This window comes from Erpetoichthys calabaricus, chromosome 1, assembly GCF_900747795.2.
Source record: "Erpetoichthys calabaricus chromosome 1, fErpCal1.3, whole genome shotgun sequence".
Lineage (NCBI taxonomy): Eukaryota > Metazoa > Chordata > Cladistia > Polypteriformes > Polypteridae > Erpetoichthys > Erpetoichthys calabaricus.
In genome coordinates, this window is record NC_041394.2 from 283922667 (window position 1) to 283947539 (window position 24873).

General features: G+C 38.5%; 1 protein-coding gene across 10 annotated transcripts in view; it reads left to right on the forward strand.

The window, feature by feature from the left end:
• Positions 1-24873, forward strand: part of sbf1 (SET binding factor 1) — a 263161-nt gene that overhangs the window by 182959 nt on the left and 55329 nt on the right. For 6 of the 10 annotated variants that reach the window (XM_028815850.2, XM_051929962.1, XM_028815875.2 and 3 more), the window contains 6 exons: positions 4593-4765; positions 4908-4981; positions 10010-10205; positions 10320-10447; positions 12226-12401; positions 23560-23696. In XM_028815850.2, coding sequence (XP_028671683.1) covers positions 4593-4765; positions 4908-4981; positions 10010-10205; positions 10320-10447; positions 12226-12401; positions 23560-23696 — 884 coding nt within the window. Of the gene's footprint in view, positions 1-4592; positions 4766-4907; positions 4982-10009; positions 10206-10319; positions 10448-12225; positions 12402-21876; positions 21952-23559; positions 23697-24873 lie in introns of all 10 variants that reach the window. The other 4 variants (XM_028815823.2, XM_028815832.2, XM_028815841.2 and 1 more) reach the window with 1 other exon arrangement.

Below are 24873 nucleotides of genomic sequence, written 5' to 3' on the forward strand. Positions count from 1 at the left end.
GGAAAAACACGGAAGGCATGTTTTCTTATACATTTCTTATACTTATTATTTAATTATTTAACGTGTATTTGGACGTTTTTAAACCCTCCCTGTATTGTTTACAACACACCATTTACTCTATTAAAAACAGGGACAACTGTTAAGCAAAATGAAATCGGTAGATAAGTTTACACTTACTGTATAGCGAAGTACACGTAGCAGCTTGTAGGCGGTCATGACGTCGTCGACCTTGTTGCAAAGATTCCTAAAGCAGATTCCATCCAGACTACTGCCTTATCACGTCCACTTGCAACTTGTTTTGCACCCTGGTTAAAGGACACTGCGGCCGTAGATCTTATATGCTTTTCCTCCTTTTTAAATAAAAAGAATCGATGTCCTGCAGCGGTGTAGCTGTTCCCTTCCTTCAGCATATCCAAAACTTTTACCTTTTCTGCAATCATTTGCATCTTCTGTTGGTGCTTGGACACGGCCCCTGAAGCATTAGCACGTTAATGATGAATGAGTGAGATGAGACTTCCTGGTTAATGCAACACTCGCTGAGCCAATCAGCAGCACACAGGAACTTAACTGCGTGCTCTGATTGGGTAGCTTCTCAGCCATCCGCCAATAGCATCTCTTGTATGAAATCAACTGGGCAAACCAACTGAGGAAGCAAGTAAAAAGACCCATTGTCCGCAGAAACCCGCGAAACAGCGAAAAATCCGCGTTATGTATTTAGATATGCTTACATATAAAATCCGCAAAGCCGTGAATCCGCGAAAAGTGAACCGCGAAGTAGCGAGGGATTACTGTATTGAAATTTTTGCCACTTCAAAGAGAATGTAATCAGTATGGTTAGGCTTTTATTTTCTGGTTGCATTCTGGTCACCACAGATTCCTACATAAAACACCAGGACTGGCTATGTATTTTTCATAGTTTATAGAAAACACCTAACTTTTACGTGGCAAAAACAACACAGTTTTACGTGGCAAATGCGTATATGTCATATTTGTGAACAAACAGCATTGACTTGAAAAATACCAAACTTCTCCTTTAACTCATCTGCTGTTCTTTGTTATCTTTGTTAAAATTTACAAAACAAAGCAGTATTGCTAATGTTATTCAACTCATCCAACTATATAGTATAATACAGACTTGATTGTACTTTCCCCAAAAGCTCGCTTTCAGTTTCATCACTCATGTCAATAATTCTACTACTCTGTGTTGTTTGATAATGGTATGGCCTATATTTTAGGTGCTTATGCCACTCCCAGTAACTCTTCACATGTTTCTAAGCTATGCAAGATGATCTCCTCTGAAACTGTAGATAAGCTCCACTTGGACTGTAAATGTGTTCTTACAACAAGCCACACAAGGAAACGGGGAATCTCTAATTTTAAAATAGCTTTTGATTGGGTTAATAATAATTACTTTCTGTTGAATTTAAAGTCCGGTCTTGCTGCCTGCTGATGTTTTTTGGCAGTACCTTTACAGATTATCAGTTGAGAATCGCAGATTTAATACCAGTAGAATTTAAAATGTAAACCTGTAGAATTTTTCCCTAAGTCTTAGTGATTGCTTGATATGACAGTTTCTTTGTCAATACATGCCCATCAGCCTGTGCTTGTCACCTGTTCGACAGTATGTTCTCTTATTAAAGTGGTATTCGGGTCTTTCTCTAGTACGATAACTGAAATCTTCAGTCTATAAGATATCAAATGAGCCCTTACATCTTATTCTTATTAGGAGTGAATCCTTCAAAAACAATTAAAATGAAAAGTTTCCCAAGGTTTTTTTTTATCTTATTATTATTTATTTTTTTAGGTATTTTTTTTTATTTTACAGGTATGTATGACATTACAGGGCATTGTGTTGCAAAGTTTAAACAGTGTACAAATCACTAAATAGATGTATACATTCATAAAGAACAGTGCCTGGCCTTCACTTTGAGACGAAGAATACCTGTTGAGTAAACTTAATGATGAGGCTGTGGTTAGTTATTTAGAAATAGTAATATCAAAAATTCTAAACTACTTTAAAACAATAAAATTTTACATAATAGCTATGAACATCCATCCATCCATGTTCCAACCCGCTGAATCCAAACACAGGGTCACGGGGGTCTGCTGGAGCCAATCCCAGCCAACACAGGGCACAAGGCAGGGAACCAATCCTGGGCAGGGTGCTAACCCACCACAGGACACACACAAACACACCCACACACCAAGCACACACTAGGGCCAATTTAGAATCGCCAATCCACCTAACCTGCATGTCTTTGGACTGTGGGAGGAAACCGGAGCGCCCGGAGGAAACCCACGCAGACACGGGGAGAACATGCAAACTCCACGCAGGGAGGACCCAGGAAGCGAACCCAGGTCCCCAGATCTCCCAACTGCGAGGCAGCAGCGCTACCCACTGCGCCACCGTGCCGCCCAGCTGTGAACATGTAATAACTTTTTATTTGGTTGTTGCAGACACATTGATGTTCCATTCATTGATTTTCAAATCTTATTCCATCACTTATAACAAGAAGAACACCATTCAAAGTGAAATTTTATTCAGCTGCAATTTATGTACACAGCATACTTGCTTGACCAGGTGTAAATATTCTGAACGAGGAATATCTGCCCTTTTTTTTTTTAACACATGGAACATGAATCAGTCATCGGCAAAAAACAGCCAGAAATGAGACTGGATTGAATCCAACCATGTATTTTTAATCCCTTTGTGACCACGGGGTGCCCCAGTGAGCCCAAAACACAGCAAAATACCACACATTATAAAATAAAGGATGGTTATTCTCACAAGGCACTTCTGTCTAGTAATCAGCCAAAATAACAAAACATAATCACAATAATAAACTATTCTTCTTCCTCCCTACCTCAGCTGAGTGTTGACTGATGCCTCCCGACTCTGACTCTCCGATGTGATGCAACAGACTCCTTTTTAAAGTAGGACCCAGAAATGCTTCCAGTGCTACGCTATATCCTTGAGGAAACAGTTCTGGGCTATAGAAAAAGTAGGGACGTCCTCCCCCGACATCACCCTCTAACGATACCCAGGGACCATTTGACAGGGCTGCACTTCTAGTCTCCCAAGTCCCAAGCACCTCTGTGGGTATCCCAAGTGGGTTACCATATGAGGACCACTGCCACCTATTGAATGTGCAATGGAACAATTACTGATGCTCTGCTTTTCTTAGTCCATCCAGTAACACTAGAATTACCAAAGCCTACAAAAAAACTTGTAAATCCGGCCCACCTTAAATACCTTTGCATGAAAAACATTATCTTTTTAATGTTGTGTTAACATAGATTGTTGTAGACACGGAACACACATTAAATGTATGTATTCCAAATAACTATTATTTCCACTCTAAAACTCCAGCACTTCACTCCAAAATAATCAAGGCTGGAACTGGCAGAGCTTCTTGCCCTTTTTGCGGCGTTGGGGGGGATGGTATTGCAGGCTGTTTGCTGCTTGTGTTGGTTGATACATTTACAAGACAAAAGATGCTGACGGAGGGGTGTGAAGGGATTTAAGGTGGGCCGGATTTACTAGTTTTTTCGTAGGCTTTGGTCATTCTAGTGTTAAATCATACTGGCCAATTATTTAATTGAAAGATTAAACGCAAATGATATTTATAACTAAAATATTTGTCATATTTGTCTCTGATATGGATGAGAGTAGCACTAGAGCACCACATGGAAGAGTCCTGTCTGTTTTTCTCTTTACGCTGTACACTTCAGACCATCAAAATAGCACCAGGTCATGTCACTTGCAGAAATTCTCTGAAGATTCTGTACTACTGGGGTGTAGTGAAAAGGGGAATGAGACAGTATAGGAGTCTGGTGGAGAGCTTTTTTTTTCAGTGCAGAAAGTATTGTTTCCAGCTTAAACCAACCGTTTATTGATATTTGCCGCAACAAAGGGCCACAGTCACTTTTCCAGGAGTGAATGTGGAGGGTGTGCACTGCTACAAGTACTTGTGGGTCCATATCAGTAGCAGACTGAACTGGTCTCGTAACTGTATTAGAAGGGGCTGAGCAGAGTCTTTTTGTTCCTGGGAAGCTGCACTCCTTTAATGTAGGTAGTGACATCCTCTTTATATTCAACAATTATGTGGTGGGCAGTGTGATTCTTCTACGATGTGGTGTTTCTGCTGGGCCAGTAATATCACTTCAAAGGAGTCACACCAAATCAACAAGCTAAGGAAGAAGGCAGGCTCAGTTACAAGATGCACTGTTTTCCCCCAGTGGTTGTGGCATAGGAAAGAATGATACAAAAACTGAATGCCATTATGAACAGTGCTAAACAATTTCTTTCTGACACTCCAACACTGAGTACTTTCAGCTAGTCAAGTCAAAAATTGTCTTGCTTTTTATTCAACATTTATGTGTATTTGAGAATGATTTGTTGTTTGTCATAACATAATATAAAACAATATTTATTTACTTATATTTTTGTTTGTTGAGCTTCTGTAAAAAACATATTCCCGCTGTGGACCAATAAAGTGCCATCTGTTTTTGTTAGAATGAAAATATAAACAGAATGTCTACTAAATTTGCTTTAATTTTATGTAAACTGATGGTTGATTGTCTTGTAACAGTATTGCAGGTAGCATGGCAGAAAGCTATGACACAGAGAGTGGTTTTGAAGACGCAGAAGGCTCTGATGTTGCGAATACAGTTGTCCGTTTCATTAACAGATTTGTTGACAAAGTTTGCACTGAAAGTGGTGTGACAAATGAACACTTGAAGACACTTCACACTAACATTCCAGGTACGATTTTGAAAGTTTCATTTTTTAATTACAAATGTTACCTCTTTATGCAGCACCTTAACCAGTTCGTTATTACAGATGCAACAGTACTGTATATGCTTAATTTCAAGTAGTTCTGACTGATTTACTGTGTGCCTTACAGATATTGTCCAGATGCACATTGAAACCTTAGAAGCTGTACACAGAGAAAGTAAGAGGCTACCGCCAATACAAAAGGTAACCAATTCTTATTTTTACTTGGGGGTGGACAAAGCATATAAAGCCCAGTAACCAATACTACAAAATCAACTGCTAAGGTAGTTGTGTTAAGAAGGATACAGTCAGTTTGCTTACAGGTGAAAATAGATTTTTTTTATAAATCATCAGCTCTGGTTTCAGTGTTTTATATATTATATGAATGTCTTACCAGAAAATGTTCAAATATATAATGGATTTTGAAATGAAATATATAGTAGATTAATCTGCATAAATGTGTTTGCCCTCCTGCAGGACGTATATGGGCCGAGTGCAATATGTCCTGCACTGACCAGCTGTTAAAGGCAGAGGTCTTGGTGGACTTGGAACCCAGACATACAAACTGACTTTTGGAATGTGAAATATCACTTAGCGAGGGGAAGGAGCTTGGGTTGGTGTGTTGGGCAGAGCTTTACAAAAAATTATAGTTGGGCTCACGTACCCACACTCGCTTGGCTGTGGATCCAAACCTCTCGACAGGGGCTGGGCTTTCCTTTATTCTGGAATTGCCCAAGTTGAAAGATGTAGGGTGGGTGTGGGTCAATGCCATGTTGAAGTTTATGCTGGAGAATGAGAGGGATGTGTGTGGCTAAAGGTCGCAGAGAGAAGAAGTTTGACTCCCACATGTGCTTAAGCACCAAATTGCAGCTTGGAGTGCCTAGAAGGCATCCTGGAAAGGGTCGAAACAGGGGACTCCACAGTTTTGCTGGGCGACTTCAACACTGAAGTGAGTATCAGTGGCGTGATTGGTAGGAACTGTGACAGTCCAGGTTGGCTCCATGTCAATTGGCAACTGTGGAACCCAGAAGCTGTCTATAACATGTCCAAGGATGAGCTGGTTCCATACTCAAAAACTTATGTCCCCTCCGCTTATACCATACATCCATTGACAGGTATAGTCAGCCCATTAAACAGGCTTGGGTTCCCATCGCCAGTCCTTCAGCATCTCTGGGTCACAATTCCAAGCCACATTCATATCTACCCCCACCAATCCCTTGACATCCACAAGAGACAAAGTACAATGGGCCACTCCTGTTTCCATGTGTCATTCAACAGGAGTGACCCTCTTCAGCCCCCTTCAAGCATCAGCCACATACTGTTTCATTGGGGCTTCTTTCCTCTCCACCTGCCTCCACATTGAACCATACCAACTCTCCTGATCCTGCCTTTCTCTCTTTCATTAACCTCTGTTCTCTCGGACTCCGTATCTTTCTTTCTCCTTCCATTCTTTTTTTCTCTGTTCTTCTCATTTTCTTCCCAAGTTTATCTTTTATATCTTACAAGAAAGCATGTTCAGCCTCATCCACCGTATAAAACACAGGAGCCACACCATTTTTTATTTATGTAAAAATTGTTCATTGCCACTTACCCACTTTACCACAAAAACAGCCTGCCTGATCTGAAACCTGAGCAGTGTTTTATTGTTGGATTTCTGTGCTAGGTGTGATTTGACGTTAAGAAACTCCTTATTCAAACATAAAAGTGTACTTGGTACCAGAACACCTTAGGCCAAAGATCTGTGATTGATTTTAACATTATCAGATTTGTAGTCATTTGTTCTGAACATGCGTGTTGAAGAGAGAGGCAGGGTGGTCAACTGGTCAAATGGTGGAGGAGGTGCCTGGACAGACCTGGAAAGCCCAAGTGAGTAGTAAGGGTAGACTGGGAATGTCTGAGGGATGCCCCACTCTAGAGGGCCCGCCTCCCACCTTCAAAATAACTTTTCCCACATCCTTTGGGGGGCAGAGGACAAAGAGTGTAAATGGACCTTATTCAAAGCCTCCATTGTGGAAGTGGCTGCCTAGAGCTGTGGCTTGAAGGCCGTAGGCAATTCTCAAGGTGGCAACCCAAGAAGTACAAACAAACCAAAAATTGGTCAGTGAAACAAAATCCTGGGTGTGCCGCAATAGAAATAAAATCCTGCAGCACTTCTCTATATTCCTTGCTTTGTACCCCAGTAAATACAAGATATCGTCAATATACTAATAACCCAATTGTGCTTCATTCTCTCAGAATATGGAACCAATGCAGGAAGTACTCTAGAATAGAGAAGCTTTTATCTGTGGCACCTCTGCACAATAACCACCTTTTTCCTCCCTCTCAAACGTACGCAGCCTTCAATGTCTAGAAATTGTTCGGGATTAAATCACTTAAGAGATCTGTACATAGACAATGTCTTTGCATCCTATAAACAATTACACTCCAAATTTAACCTTCCAGCAACACATTTCTTTCACTACCTCCAAATTAGAAACTTTGTTAAACAAAACCTGCCCATCTTTCCTCACCTCCCACCTACTTCTAAAAAAAATATTGATCAGTCTTGAGGACTCAGTCCGCATCTCCGTAATATATAAAAACATCTTAAAGTCCCTCCCTTTCAAAGACCCCAGTGTACAGTGGGAAAAGGATCTCTCACTCAACATTTTGGGAAAGGAGTGGAAGGTAGCAATGCACATAATTCACTTGAGCTGCATATGTGCAAAGCATACAATCATTCAACTTAAAATCATCTATCAGGTGCATCTATCTCGTTTAAAATTGTCCAAAATTTTTCCAGGGCAAGATCCAACCTGCGAACATTGCAATCAAGTTCCAGCCTTATTGGGTCATATGTTTTGGGCGTGCATCAAATTAACATCATTTTGGACCAAAATCTTTAAATGCCTTTCAGACAGCCGTGGTGTCACAATCTTTCCTAATCCATTAACAGCTGTGTTTGGTGTACTTCCGGATGGTCTTGAAGTGGAGAAGGACAAACAAACTGTAATTGCCTTTACTTCACTATTGGCACTTAGACTTATCTTGCTCAACTGGAAAGATCCTACCTCACCTGTTTTCTGTCAGTGGGTAACTGATATTATATACTACTTGAAATTAGAAAAAAATGCTCACTTAGAGGATATGTGCAAAACATTTTTAAAACCTTGCAGGATCTAATTATTAATAACCTTTTAGAATAAGCATTTAAATAATTCTATTTATTTACTTACTTATCTTTTCTACTTTTAAAGTTTCGCTCTGTTGGCCTAGCTCTCTTTCTCATTGTGGGGGGGTTGACTGGACTTGAACCTAGCAGGTATCAATTAGGCTCAAAGAGGTTCTGGCAGAGCATGAGGTGGCTCAGAAGGGAAAGGCAGGGTTTCACCCAGGCTGTTGTTAGCAAGGCTGAAGAAATGCTGACCCAGACTGAGGATGTAGTCTATCATTGGAAGGAAAACTTTGAAGAGGTCTCCACCCTGATGCACATTCCCTCTGTCATAGATAGATAGATAGATACTTTATTAATCCCAAGGGGAAATTCACATACTCCAGCAGCAGCATACTGATAATAAACAATAGGAATGATCAGTGAAATAGAGAAAAAGGTACAAAGATAAAGTCGTACACGGAGCTGCTGGAAAGGCTGCCACTTATGACGGCACCCGAGTCATAATGGAGGCAGAGCCAGAAGCTAATGGGGGATCAATGGCCATTTCCCTGAGGGAGATCACTGAGGTAATTAAGCATCTCTATAGTGGCAAGGGCCTGGGGGAGGATCTAGAAATGAGACCTGGAAATGCCCAATGTTCTTGACATTGCTTGGCTGTTATGGCCGACATGTCTTTTCAATGTTATGTGGTCGTCATGAGCGGTGCCCTAGGAGTAGCAGACTGTGGTGGTGGTCCCCATTTTTAAAAATGCAGACTGGAGTGTGCACTCCAACTCTTAGGGAATTACTGTATACTCCTCTGCCTCCCTGGGAAAGCATACACCAGTTGTACTGAAAAGGAGAATACACCCAGTCATGGAACCTCAGATCCAGGAGGAGCAATGTGGAGTTCATCCAGGTTGTGTAACAGTGGATAAGCGCTTTTACCCTTATGAGGATCCTGTTTGGGGACATGGGAGTACACCCAATCAGTCTACATTTGCTTTTGGGACTTAGAGAATGTGAATGACCATGTTCCTCGAATGGATTCTGTGGGGAAGCTTCTGGGAGAGTGTGGGGTTTGTGGGTGCCTAATAATAGCTGTTCTGTCACTATATAATCACAGTGAGAGTTTGGAGAAACATAAGCACTGTCCTCCATGGCTGTGTTTTGTTCTCTGTTCGTTTTGTGATTTTCAAAGACAGGATGTCAAGGCACATCCTGAGAGGGGAGAGGGTTCAGTGCAGTCACCTTAGAACTGTGCCACTGCTTTTTGCACACAATGTGGTTTTGTTTGCTTCATTCGGCTGTGAACTCCAGCACACACTGGGATGGTTTGTAACTGAGTGTGAAATGGCAGTGGTGAGGATCATCACCTTCAAATATGAGACCATGGTCCTCAGTAGGAAAAATATGGACTGTTCTCTCCAATTGGGAGATGATTTAGTACCTTAAGTAGAGGAATTTAAGTATTTTGGGTTCTAGATCACGAGCGAGGGGGAAGAGGAAATAAAAGACCGACAGACAACTTAGGGTATACTGATCCATAGTGGTGAAGAAGAATCTGAGCCAGAAGGCAAAGCTGTTGATTTCCTGTTCGATCTATGTCCCTTCACTCAACTAAGGTCATAAGCTTTGGATAATAAGTTAAAGGATGAGATCGTGGGTGCAAGCGACCGAATTGAGCTTTTTCCACAGGGTGGCTGGGCTCTCCCTTAGAAATGGTGAGAAGTGCAGACATCTGGGAGAGGCTAGGAGCAGAGCTGCTGAACCTCTGTAACAAGAGGAGCCAATTGATGTGGTTCAGGCATCTGATATGGGCATGACCATCTGGGAGGAGACCCTGGGGAAAACCCAGGATTTGCTGGTATAGCATTACATCTCCCAGATTGCCTCAGAAAGTTTTGAAATCCCACAGTATGAGTTGCAGATGTGACTGGTGAAAAAGGACATATGGGCCTCACTGCTAAGACTTTTGTCCCTGCAACCCAGTCCCTGATAAGTGATGCTAAAATAAATGAATGAGTAATGTATTATAAAATATGGTGAGTGCTTTTTGTTGGATTATATGTAACATTTTAAGTTTTACCTCTTTACAGCCAAAGCTTTTAAGGCCATCCTTATTGGTTGGTGAAGAGCTGGTGATGGATGGTCTTAGGGTGAACCTGATGTCAGATGGTCGAGATGAAGCAACTGGTGGTGTAAGTGGAGGGCTAGCATTGCTTCCAGCTGAGGGAGCGATTTTCCTTACTACATACAGGCTTATTTTCAAGGGAACTCCTACTGACCCACTGGGTATGTTTGAAGTAAAAAAAATACTTCTCTCTTTTAAATTCTACTTATTTAGAATAGATTTCACTTTCATGGTATACTATAGTCAAGATGCTTTACATTGTCCATTTTTCTTAGTGGGAGAGCAAGTGGTTACACGTTCATTTCCAATTGCTTCTTTAACAAAAGAAAAAAAAATATCTTTTCATGCACAAATGGAGCAGTATTTTGGTGAAGGACTGCAGCTACGATCTTGCACGTTCCAGGTAAAACAAATTTTGTACTTATGTATATAGTTTTCTATGCATGTTATGTGCATGCAAATGATACTAGTAAGGATTTATTAACATAAAGAATAGCTGACTTTCATAGTTTTTCATGATTTGCTATAAAAGTGATTTTCAGTATGTTTTATTGTTGTCTTGCCATTCTTGTCACCCTACTACATAAAGCATTAAAATAGATGAAAAACTATTTTAATAATGAGAAAACTGTTTTAATATTGTGTTTACTTGAAAAAGGGGTAATGAACCTTTTACATATTTACAATAATGCTTCAATTTTTTTATTAAATATGTTGTTGGCAGACATGGCTACAAATTAATTCCCGTGAAATACACAAGGTTGATGTAAACACATACATGAACAATACACAAATACATTTGTGAAAGAGAGCATTTGATAATTTTTCCTGCTCTTGATTACTTAATAATACTTTCCTCCACAAAAGACTAGTACAAGGAAGTTAGTCTGCATATAGTATATTAATAACACAGCTGCAAGCATAGTAAAATATATAGTCATGAATTTATTAATTTTCATTGAGGTAATAAATACAGTGGGGGGAAATAATTATTTGATCCCCTGCTGAATTTGTAAATTTGCTCACTTGCAAAAAAAATGAACCGTCTCTAATTTTTATGGTAGTTTCATTTTAATGGAGAGAAACAGAATATCAACCAAAACACATTACATAAAAGTTATTAATTGATTTGCATGTCATTGAGTGAAATAAGTATTTGATCCTCTACAACCCAGCCAGAATTCTGGCTCCCACAGTTTATAACTTGTTAACGTTATAACTTTATTTTCAACTTGTATGTAATGCGTTTTTTCTGGATTTTTGGTTGATATTCTGTCTCTCTCCAATAAACTACCATAATAATTAGAGACTGTTAATTTCATACGTGAGCAAACTTACAAATTCAGCAGGAGATCAAATAATTATTTCCCCCACTGTAATTGCAGGGACTATACCTTTTACATTTTTTATTAGTGCTCCTAACCATTGTCCCTTGGGAATGGCAATGTGACAAGGACAAATATTATTTTTTACAAAATATGTTATTAATTTTTTCTGCATGTGTGGGTGAAGCTAAACACAAATCAAGAAGTGTTTATAGATCATTCACTATAGCATTGAGCATAGGTGATGATGGCAAAACTGAATGTAGAGGGCAGGATGTGAATTTAATGTGCTGGTGAAACAAATGTGGATTTTAAAGTATGACATTTGCTTTTCCTCCTTTAGGATGTTGTCTACTAAAGCTTGGCATTTTGTTGAGTATATATAGACAGCACAGATGCATAATTTTGAGCACTCACTAACAGTATCACTTGGAATACATCAGTGCATTCATTTTTGAACAGATATGAGCAGTATTGCGTAGTGTTTGAAGTTTGCATATCTATTTATTCTTTGCATCACCTTATAAAGTGAACTAATTTTCAATGCAGCTGTCATGTTGTAGTCGGCAATGTTTATGGTCAATTAGAAGTCTTCCTATGTATGCCCTGGAAAGTAGCTGATTAGTTACATAGGAAAAATTAAGCACCCCTGAAATTTTAGATCTTGATTTTCTTATGAAATTGTATATTATATAATTCAGTTTATTTGGAATACAGTTCTTCTCTTAATTTCGGTTCCCAAAAATATGCACATACTATAATGCATACTACTTCTAGTACTAGTTCTGGTTGAATTCAACAAAACTGTTTTCACTGGGAAGTACCTACTTTGTATTTGGTTTCACTATTTTAATAGTTAATGAAGATTGCTTTTGATGAAGAAGTTTCATCTGATCTGGTGGAATTATTCAGAAAGCACCTCCATAAACTGAGATACCCACAACAAGTTCAAGGAACTTTTGCTTTTACTGTGGGACAGTCTGCTAAAATGTTGGTTGAACCCAAAAGTAAGGAGAAAAACCAGTCATTAAAGTAAGTTACAATGCAATACCTTTTTACTTTAATAAATGTTTTCTGAGCTAATTTGTTTTCATTGAAGAACTAAATATATTGTGTGGAGGTATGAATCTAAAATTATATTGATTATGTTGACTTACTGTTAGGAGCTTCAAATTTAGAATTGCATGTTTACAAATGATCATCATATTGTGTTTCTCTGTTTAAACATGTTTCCAGTTGTTAATTTTAAAGCCAAAATTTTAAAATATTCATGAGTATCGACCGTTTTCCTTTTATTTCTGATTTGTAAAATGAAATCCCATACACTGGAGGACCTACCCCAGTTGTCCCGTCACGTGACCCAACCAGCAAGTCAACAGAATGTATGTTCTCCAGAATAAATTAATGCAGTTTCTACTTGTGGCACATTTTAATATAATAGTTTAAGGATTGTCTATAACTAGTTTTAACTCTTAAAATCCCTTTTATGTGTGAGTTGAGATATGTAATCTTATTATCTGATTAAATCAGATCTAGTTAGGAAATGTTTCTTGGTCTTTAAGTTTACAATATTAAGGTTTTTTGCTAATTTTATTCTTCACACCATGGATTATTTATTTTGCCATGAAAGGCATCTTCTAAAAATATTACATTTTTCCTGTCATGAATATAATCCATTTTTCTTGCAGTAATCTTAAAATATTCCTAGAGGGATCATTGTTTATGATTTGCTTCTCTGAGTTTTCAGAAAGAGTATAAACATTTAGAAAATGGCATAAGATGTATGACATATAATAATCATTATGTGCATTTCAGCTATGCAGTAATCCCTCGCTATATTGCACTTCAACTTTCGCGGCTTCACTCTATCGCGGATTTTATGTGTAAGCATATTTAAATATATATCGCGGATTTTTTTGCTGGTTCGTGGATTTCTGCGGACAATGGGTCTTTTAATTTCTGGTACATGCTTCCTCAGTTGGTTTGCCCTGTTGATTTCATATAAGGGACGCTATTGGCAGATGGCTGAGAAGCTACCCAACCAGAGCGCGTATTATGTATTAATTAAAACTCCTCAAATATATTGTGAGCACGGGGGCTGTTCGCACCCCTAGAGGATATGGCCGCTGTTCAAAAAACGCTGAAAGATTACCTTCACATTGCTCTCTTCCTTGCTGGGCTTACGTATGGCTGCTTTGTCAAGCGATATGCTTCCCGCACTGTGCTTCGTATACTTAAAAGATCAAACAGCACGTATTGATTTTTGATTGTTTGCTTTTCTCTCTCTCGCTCTGACATTCTCTGCTCCTGACGGAGGGAGTGTGAGCAGGGGTCTGTTCGCACCCCTAGACAATACGGACGCTCGTCTAAAAATGCTGAAAGATTACCTTCACATTGCTCCCTTCTGTGCAGCTGCTTTGTCAAGCGACATGCTTCCCGCACGGTGCTTTGCATACTTAAAAGCTCGAAGGGCACGTATTGATTTTTGATTGTTTGCTTTTCTCTGTCTCTCTCTCCCCCTCTCTCTCTCTCTGACATTCTCTGCTCCTGACGGAGGGGGTGTGAGCAGAGGGGCTGTTCGCACACAAGCCTAGAGGATATGGACGCTCCTCTAAACAATGCTGAAAGACTACCTTTACATTGTACATCCTTGCAGCTGCTTTGTCCGGCAGTGCTTCGCATTCTTAAAAGCCAAACAGACCTATTGATTTTTGTTTGCTTTTTTCTCTCTCTCTCTGACATTCTCTGCTCCTGACGCGCACTCCTTTGAAGAGGAAGATATGTTTTGCATTCTATTAATTGTGAGACGGAACTGTCATCTCTGTCTTGTCATGGAGCACAGTTTAAACTTTTGAAAAAGAGACAAATGTCTGTTTGCAGTGTTTGAATAAAGTTCCTGTCTCTCTACAACCTCCTGTGTTTCTGTGCAAATCTGTGACCCAAGCATGACAATATAAAAATAACCATATAAACATATGGTTTCTACTTCGCGGATTTTCACCTTTCGTGGGGGGTTTGGGAACGTAACCCCCGCGATCGAGGAGGGATTACTGTAGTACCAAACTCTACCCTGTATTAGGGAGAATCTTGTTATCCAAGTTAAGATGTACTGTATATGCAACACAGCATAGGGATACACAGGACAGCACTAAAATTATGTCCAGTGCTGAGATGCATTGTTTTGAGTCATTCCCCTGGACTAGCACAAGGCTACCACTGGCATTTATGCTTAAGTTTCAGCCGAGTACTGTATGAATTCAGGTAAATGTTTGCAACAGACCATATGATTAGAAAATCCACACATTGAATTTATTTTACTCATTTCTTTATTGTTTGTTAGAAACATCAGCTGCCCTTTGACAATAGAGATATTTAATTTAAATGCTGTTTTGTGCTAGAATGTTTAGAGATACTGTATATCTTGGCAAGTAAATGGCATCTGGTTTTCTTTTTCTGCACAGAGCAGTTCATTATGGTCATCTTTTATAAAATGTTTCGAGAGAGAGAGCAAAACATGATGTAAAAGTATATTGTTATTAAAAAGATACTGATTTACTCTTAACATTAGATTTTTAAAATATATTTCAATTTACTGGCTTGAGTCAGTTCATCACATTTAAATAATTTTTTTCTTTAAAAATGAAAGTTGATTTGAAAATATCAACAATTGTCATAATATGAATGGGAGCATTTCAGTATAGTTCATTACATAGACACACACACTGGTTAACTGTCTGAATTTACTTCTGCCTAATGCCTTGTGAGATGAGCCCTTATTTTAGGCAGAATTGTCAACCAGTAATTAAGAATAGAATGTTTCAAAATACGAGTCAAAATATATAATATATTTAAATATATTCAAATGTCAGTTTGACATTTAGGGGCCTAAATGCACGTACATTGCCATAAGAGATACTTTCATGATCACATTAATGTGTTGCTCTCATTATACATTATATTATTATCGCGTTAACACATTAATTAATTAACGCACACAGTTATTTTATTACTCAGGAAGTGCATCCGGTGTAAAATTTCCATACCGGATCGGTCGAGCTCCGGGTTAACAACGACCACCACCAGTACTGTTAGCCAAGAAGGGAGCTGGTGGAAATTGGGCTACTGTTGGCAGAAGAAGAGTGAGGAGACATGTCCAGAGGCAGGAGGAGAGGAGGAATTTAAAGAGAGTAGAACTGAGGGTAGGAACTTTGAATGTTGGCAGTATGACTGGTAAGGGGAGAGAGTTAACAGATATGATGGAGAGAAGGAAGGTAGATATATTGTGCATGCAAGAGGCTAAATGGAAAGGGAGTACGGCCAGGTGGATCGGAGGTGGATTCAGATTATTCTATCATGGTGTGGATGGGAGGAGAAATGGGGTAGGGGTTATCCTGAATGAGCAGTATGTCAAGAGTGTTTTGGAAATGAAAAGAGTGCCAGACAGAGTGATGATTATGAAGCTGGAAATTGGAGGTATGATGATGAATGTTGTTAGTGCATATGCCCTGCAAGTTGGGTGTGTGATGGAGGAGAAAGAAAATTTTTAGAGTGAGTTGGATGAAGTGATGAACAGTGTACCCAAGGGACAGAATGTGGTGATTGGAGCGGATTTCAGTGGACATGTTGGTGAATGGAACATAGAAGACTAGGAGCTGATGGGTAGGTATGGTGTCAAAGAGAGGAATGAAGAAGGTCAGATAATAGTGAATTTTGCGAAAAGGATGGACATGACTGTGGTGAATATGTATTTTAAGAAGAGGGAGGAACATAGGGTGACGTACAAGAGTGGAAGAAGATGCACACAGGTTGACTCTTCTGCATAGGATGTAATCTATGTGAAGGAGATTGAAGACTGCAAAGTGGTGGCAGGGGAAAGTGTAGTTAAGCAGCATAGGATGGTGGCCTGTAGAATGACGTTGGAGATCAAGAAGAGGAAGAGAGTGAGGGCAGAGCCAAGGATCAAATGGTCGACATTGAAAAAGGAAGACTGCAAGGTTGAGTTTAGGGAGGAGGTGAGACAGGCACTGGGTGGCAGTGAAGAGTTGCCAGACAGCTGGGCAACTACAGCAGATGTAGTAAGGGTGACAGTAAGAAGGGTGCTTGGTGTGACATCTGGACAGAGGAAGAAGGAAAAGGAAACCTGGTGGTGGAATGGGGAAGTACAGGAGAGTGTACAGAGGAAGAGGATGGCGAAGAAGAAGTGGGTTAGTCAGGGAGATGCAAAAAGTAGACAAGAGTACAAGGAGATAAGGCACAAGGTGAAGCGAGATATGGCTAAAGAAAAGGCATATGATGAGTTGTATGAGAGGTTGGACACTAAGGAGGGGGAAAAGGACCTGTACCGATTGGCTAGACAGAGGGACCAAGCTGAGAAAGATGTGCAGCAGGTTAGGGTGATAAAGGATAAAGATGGCAATGTACTCACAAGCGAAGAGAGATGGAAAGAGTACTTTGAGAGGCTGATGAATGAAGAGAATAAAAGAGAGAGAAGGTTGGATGATGTGGAGATAGTGAATCAGGAAGTGCAAGGAGGAAGTAAGGACGACTGTGAAGAGGATGAAAAATGGAAAGGCCATTGGTCCAGATGACATACCTATGGAAGCATGGAGATGTTTAGGAGAGTTGGCAATGGAGTTTTTAACCTGTTTGTTTTGTGGAATCTTGGAAAGTGAGAGGATGCCTGAGGAGTGGAGAAGAAGTGTACTTGGTGCCGATATTTAAGAATAAGGGGGACGTGCAGAACTGTAGTAACTACAGGGGGATAAAATTGTCAAGCCACAGCATGAAGTTAAGGGAAAGAGTAGTGGAAGCTAGGTTAAGAAGTGAGGTGATGATTAGAGAGCACCAGTATGGTTTCATGCCAAGAAAGAGCACCACAGATGCAATATTTGCTCTGAGGATGTTGATGGAGAAGTTTAGAGAAGGCCAGAAGGAGTTACATTGGGTCTTTGTGGACCTGGAGAAAGCATATAACCGGGTGCCTTAGAGGAGCTGTGTTATTGTATGAGGAAGTCGAGAGTGGCAGAGAAGTACATAAGAGTTGTACAGGATATGTACGAGGGAAGTGGTGAGGACTGTGTTAGGAGTGAGGGATACATTCAAGGTGGAGGTGGGATTACATCAGGGATCGGCTCTGAGCCCTTTCTTATTTGCAATGATAATGGACAGGTTGACAGACGAGATTAGACAGGAGTCCCTGTGGACTATGATGTTTGCCGATGACATTGTTATCTGTAGCAAGAGTAGGGAGCAGGTTGAGGAGACTCTGGGGAAGTGGAGATATGCTCTGGAGAGGAATGAAGGTTAGTAGGGACAAGACAGAATACATGTGTGTAAATGAGAGGGAGGTCAGTGGAATGGTGAGGATGCAAGGAGTAGCATTGGCGAAGGTGGATGAGTTTAAATACTTGGGATCAACAGTACAGAGTAAGGGGGATTGTGGAAGAGAGTTGAAAAAGAGAGACCAGGCAGGGTGGAATAGATGGAGAAGAGTATCAGGAGTAATTTGTGACATACGAGTATCAGCAAGAGGTGGAGACAGAGCTGGAGGAAGCAGAGTTAAAGATGCTAAGATTTGCACTGGGTGTGACGAGGATGGACAGGATTAGAAATGAATACATTAGAGGGTCAGCTCAAGTTGGACGTTTAGGAGACAAAGTCATAGAGGCGAGATTGCGTTGGTTTGGACTTGTGCGGAGGAGAGGTGCTGAGTATATTGGGAGAAGGATGTTAAGGATAGAGCTGCCAGGAAAAGAGGAAGGCCTAAGAGGAGGTTTATGGATGTGGTGAGAGAGGACATGCAGGTGGTGGATGTAGCAGAGCAAGATGCAGAAGATAGAAAGATATGGAAGAAGACGATCCACTGTGGCAACCCCTAACGGGAGCAGGTGAAAGAAGAAGAAGAAGTTATTTTATCACGCGTTAACACAGTTTTTGTTATTATTATTATTATTTTGAAAGCCTCAGTCTCGCTAGCGATTGATAGATATCAGTGATCTTCTTGTTACAGCACTTTTCGATATACTTTGTGGATTTGACCTCGATTCCCTGCGCATGCATGAGTAGCGAAGAGCAAACCGCTTCTAAAATGGTATGTGGAGAGATACCAAAGTGAATGCTCAAAGCAAAATAATCAGTGGATGACCTTTTTTGTATTATTGCTGAATCAGACTCTGATTTGTCAGACTCTGATTCTGAGGCAAGTGATCTGGAGATGTAGATAGAAAACAAAAGTGAGATACCGGCATCAGCTGATCAGTCTCCAGCTGATAGTGGTGCTGAATACGTTTGTGTAGCTTATGCACCTACAGCAACGTTCGCCTGGGAGGACAGGCACTTACGATGACAGGAGGTACAAACCATATTGCGTCTCACTGCAACTGCCACCCCAGTGCACCTGTCTCACAATGGAAGCCTGGCTGTCGAGCAGGAATGTGACTGCTGGCATCGTGGAGCCACTGCTGCCGCAAACTGCAAACAGGCGCCAACAGCAGGCACAACAGGCAGCAACAAACGTTTTATGTTGATTTTATGCGTGAAACCATTGCTTTGTCCGTTTTTCAAAAAACCTGAGTTTTTTTTTTTTTTTTAAATATTAGCCCTCAAAGAGTTACTACTTAACATAGACTGTCTTATGTTGCTCCCTGATAAAAGAAAATGTTTCTGCTGATATCTGTTCAGATAAAAAAGAAAACATATTTAGAAATATTAACTTGCTGTTGCTGCCTTTGCCTGTTATAATGTTGTGATCGTGCCTCTGGATTCCGAGGGTAACTTGTTTTTCTATAACAAACTAGCTAAAACGTTAATGCCCTGGCAAATAGCTTTGGTTTTGTATTTGATTACATTAATGTTTAAGTTGAGATTTACAAGAAATATTTTAACTACTACTATGTAAAGGAAATACTGTTGTTAAAAAGCACCTTGTTTGTTTAAAGTGTTTGCAAACCAAATACACTCAGTACACTACTTTTGAGTTCATTATTGAATTTTTCACATAACAATGTGATTGTTGTGATCATCTGCGATTAATCACAATTAATTGCAGACAAACATGCGATCAATCGCAATTAAAAATTTTAATTGCTGCCCAGCACTAATATATATATATATATATATATATATATATATATATATATATATATATATATATATATATATATATATGCGAGGGACGTTCAAAAAGTTTACACCCTTACATATTTGTTTTGGAAACGTTCAATGTGGTATGAGTAGTAATTGGGCAAAAACGTGGTACAACACTGGGAAAATTGCATCGCAAATGAAGGTGGCTATGTAGAAAAGTGATGTAATTTGTTTTTGAAATTCTTAATAGAGTTTTAAAAAAAAAAAAGTGCGGAAACTTAAACCTTGCACTTTTCCACCAGATAGAAGAATGTTTCACTGATAACAATACAATAAAAACTACCCAATCCAAAACAAAAAAAGTGACGTAAGCTCTTTCTGGAAGTGATGCTCACTTTGAAATCTCATAAAGTATTGCATATTATATTAGGATTAATATTATGCTAATTGGAGATATTCTGAATTTTCAGTATTCAGATTGTAATTTGCATTCTGATATGCATGAAATTTCAATATGAAAGTGAGATAGCCCTTGTTTGTAGTGTTCCAGAATTCTTAATGTTCATATGTGTTTTCTAATATTATTCTCTTTTTCCCTTCTGAAACTAAAATGAATCATTTGATATTTTTTTTAGAGGCCGAGTGTGGTATAGCGGGTCCGTGGCCCAAAAATAGGTGACCATTTTTAATTAATAAGTAATTAATTGGCCGACTTATTCTCTGTTGGTGTGTGTGCTCAAGCAGCTGGGGGGGAGTTGGTAGAGTAAGTGGGAGCAAGACATCCCTGCACGTGAGGGTGTGGTCTGTCTCAATTGCTTCATCAGCTTCCTGTGGTGCACGATTGAGATGCTGCGCCAGTGGAGGCCTATAAGAATGAGCCCGTACAAGAAAGAGAAAAACGAAAAAGACTGGAGGTTAGCAAAAGGAAGAAGAAAGGCAGGAGTGAGCGTGAGCCAGTGTTTAGAGAGAGAAGCAGGCGGAGAAGAATGGAGTCCCAGGGACTAGCACATAGCCAGCCCTCGGGATGGGGCTCGGGGATCACTCCTGTTGAGCGACTTGAGAACAGGAGTAATCATCATGCGCAGGAGTGTCCTCTTACCGGGTGGAGCCTGCGATAGGAAGCAGTGGGAGAATAGCGTGCTTTTGTTGGGTGGAGCCCTATAGCAGCGGTGAGTGTGGAGCAGAGCAGGGTCTGGTGTCTCCCCGTGGGAATGCGCCTGTTGGGTTCACATCTCTGTGATCTGCGAGGTCCAAGCAAGATAAGCCAGAGAGGCATCGGTTTTTAAAGGAAAACACCGGTGGCTGAGAATTTTAAAGGAGAGTTTTAACCTTGTTTTTAATGGATTATTTCTATGGATTTTTAACCTCCACTATTAAAGACTTTTTATGGACTATTTTAATTATAAGTTGCACTGCACTTTGGATCACTGTTTGGATTTTGTTTTAATAAAAGTAGACTTCACTTTTGTACCTAGCCCTTGCAATGCGTTGTGTGTTTTGTCCTTGTCTCCCAAGCTCTTACCGGTCTTGACTATTGACGATGTGGGCTTCAAAAGGATCCCGAGATAAACTGGGAGCATGGCGATGACCCACACCATCAAACTGAGATTGATTTCAGTTTAATAATATAAAATAAGTAATGTAGCCCCATGTTAATAATTGTAATTATTCAATTTCCACATTTTACTAATTTGTCTTGCGTTTGTATCAATATGTTTGCCGTATGATATGAATCAAATTTAGAATATATGTATGTAATATGTGAGGTCAAAATTTGATTTCTGGGAGATACTCGAGGGATAAATCAAATATGTACAATCTGCTTTGTTTTAAATCTGTTCTGTGTTGACTTTGAAACATATTACATATTGCAAGTAATTGCAATAAATCTGTCCACAGATGTATTCCAAAAATAATGAAAGATTCAGCAATTGTTTCATATCACAGTATATTTTTCTCTTTATTACCACTGTTTGTTTTCACAACTTTTTTGCAATTTTGTTAAGCAGCAGGTTTTATAGTAATTTTAGGTATTGATAATTTTTCTTTCGTCAGAAGTTCTTTTCAGATTTTTTTGTTTAAAATTACTAGTTTATATCATTTCTGTGTTCAGTATTTATTTGAATGTAATTTTTTTTATATTTTATCAAACCATCCTAGGTTTAATGTTCAGTTTCTTCTCATTTTTGTTAAATAGAACAAAGGAATGAAGTTTGTTTATTCTTGTCTGTTTCCTTTTTCTTTCTTTGTAAATATTTTAGGCTTTAGGGGCTTTGGGAATTTTATTTGTAAATGTTGCTTTGCATAATTTGCTTCACCCAGTTTTCTCTACAATCAAGCAAGTGCTTGCAATTTGCATTTGTTACGCCAGTTTTAATACTGGGATAATGTGCCAATAAGAATTTATTTATTTCTGCCTCAGTCCTTGGCAGATGAATGAATTCCTCCACGGTCTCAAGATTGGTTTAACCATGGGTCATATCAGCCATTCAACGACGTAAGACTATGGATACTCCTACTTTGTACTATACCTGTGCCTAACGTGTGAAAAAAATTAGCCCTGGCGGATATGCAATGCTAAAAGCTGTGAAAACATCAGTATACTATTTGCTTATTTCTTATGCTGTGTTAACAAACATGGCAAAAAAATAATGCCCACATACAGCAATTAGTTTTTTATTTCAAATTTTAACGTGTTATAAGACAAATAAATCTGCATATCTGTTATTGATGTTATTGCATATAATCTTAGCTAGTGCTAGTAATACTTTCACACTTATGAGCAGCCTCATTTTAATATTTCCAAACATTTTCTCTGCATGCCTTTCTTGCACTTCTAATTGGGTTTCCTAATTTTTTTATTTACTATATGTAAGGCATGTAGTAATAACTGAGAATTAGTGCACTCTAAATTCATTGGACTTCTAATATTTTCATCAAATATCTTTTCCAAATTTTCTCTGAATGGCTTAATCCTTCTCTTAAAAGCTTGTGATTCATAAATAGTGTTAGGTGCCTTTCTAACATAATGTGGTGTTAATGGTCATAGAGTGCATTTTTGTTATAGTCTTGCAACACATGTTAATGAATTGTGCATTTGTTACCTTGTTATTAAATGTATTTTAAAACTGATTTGAAGAAATAGGTATTATTTGCAATATTATTGCTGTCATTTAACTTGAGCTGTTAAATATTTAGTCCCACAAAAATGCTGGCACGTTTCACTTTTGAGTTAACTGTATTAATGATTATCTTACTATTTTTTGTACTTTTCAGTTGAACTGTATTAATGATTATCTTATTATTTGTAAAGATCTCTTAAGCAGACATTATGGATGAACTCCACATGATGAAAAAGCATTTCCCTTTATAGAGAAATTGAAATCATCAAGCTTCTAGAATCTTAAGAAACTTAGTAGTCAAAAATGTAACAGTTGCTTTTTTATGCAATTACTTTTAATATTTTTATTTTACACACTTAGAATAAATTAATAAATTAATTTTGGCCATTTGTAGCAGCCCATCATTTCCAATTTTTTGATGTACATTTATTACATATACTGTTGTGAGTATAGTAATGAGCAACTTCAACCTCTATCAAATGTAAGAACTGGGAAACATTTAGGGACTCTTAGAAATCTGAGAGACTATTATTAATTCTTGTAAAGGAGCATTTAGGGTGTTTTTATTTGTAAAGTTAAGTTTAAAATCTAAAGTTCCTTATCAGCATCAATCTGAGCTGCCTTGAATAAGGCAATAGTAGGTATAGTTACTCTATCAGTGCTTCCTCAAAAATGTTTCTTCAGTGAAAAATCACTTCAAAGATATCATTTCATCTGATAATTGAGAAGAAATAAATTAAGTTGTGTATTTTCAGAATTGCTGTATCAAAATGGAGCTCATTTCTTTTTTTTCTTCAAATAAGCATGTTTATATGAAATTTAGAAGTCCTGTTTTCTTGCAGTTCTACATCTGTGTATTTGTGAAGGAAAAGGCTTTATAAATGTGGAGTTCATCCTGAACCATCTGAAGGCATCAACCTGTGTCTTCAACAAACCGTATAATCATTCTGTAATATGTCTTCTTTTTCTTTATTCTGGTAAAGAACCCTTTCTAAGAACCTTATGAAGAATGCTAAAAAGACTATTGGACGTCAGTATGTGACAAGAAAAAAGTATACACCACCCACGTGGGAAACCAGAAGTGGAGCACAGTTTGCTACTGATGAAGATGACATTTCAAGTAGGATGAATGTTATGTCATATTTATTCTTTAAAAGCTTTTATTGCAGTTGGCCTATAAAGGCCTATATTGTGCCTTTTTAACAGAACAGTCTTTAAGATTTACCCTTGGACATTTTCATTACATTTTCTGTGTCATTTTGACAGTTCACATTTCAGCTATTAAGATTGTAAAGAAACATTTTCTTCTTATTCATCAGATTAGTGCCCATATATTTTACAGTAGAACACTTTAAAATGTAAATAGATAGGCAAATAGGAAAACAAAAAACAATGCATTGTAATTAGATATTGATTTTTAAATGATTTTTCCATGTAGTGTTTTTGTATCGTTTTCACAAATCTTGATTTGAGAATCCTGAAATGTCCTTTTAATGAAAATGTGCAATTGTATTGTTTTGTCTCAAAAAATCTGGCTTGTTTAGATTTATAATTATATAATTTTATTGCAAAATACCCAATAATGCAATATGCTGGCTGGTTCTAATGGGAAGTTTCAGAATGACAGTCGGGTTTTCTGTTTTTACAATTTATTATTAAATAACTGTTAGGGTATATTTTATATGGAGTCAGTTTCTTCAGAGAGGCTATGTTTGTCTTTTCTTTCCACATACATGATTATTCCTAAACAGTCATAATATTTTATTAGGTTTAGCATATGTTGTTATAAGACTGATGGGTGTTAGACTTTAAAGCCGCAATGCTGAAGCTACTGTTTTTCCTCTTTCCTCATTTCTGTTTCATTGGCAAATATTCACTAATTTTAGTCAACAATGAAGCTAATACAGGATTGCATCTATTTCTGATGTAAAACCCAGCTCTGGGTCTTTACCAAAACCTCCAGCATAGAGTTTGCTGTTATATTTGTTTTTTGAGGTTTATAGTGTCATTGTTGTAATGTGTACAGAGTACAGTAAAATTCTTACTTGTATTTGCTAATCAACATGCAACGTGTCACCATGATCAATAAACACGTAGATAAATTGTGTCATATACAATATGTTATAGAACTGTGACAATTTTTTACAATGTGGCTGAACATACTCTGGCTCCTTGCAATCCTGTTTTGGAATCTGCAAGTTTACTAATACAAATTAAGTTTTTAAACTGCCTTGCTTAGGTTCCCTGTACCCCTTAAAGAGTTAAAAAAAAGAAATTTAAAAAATAGGTTTATGGAT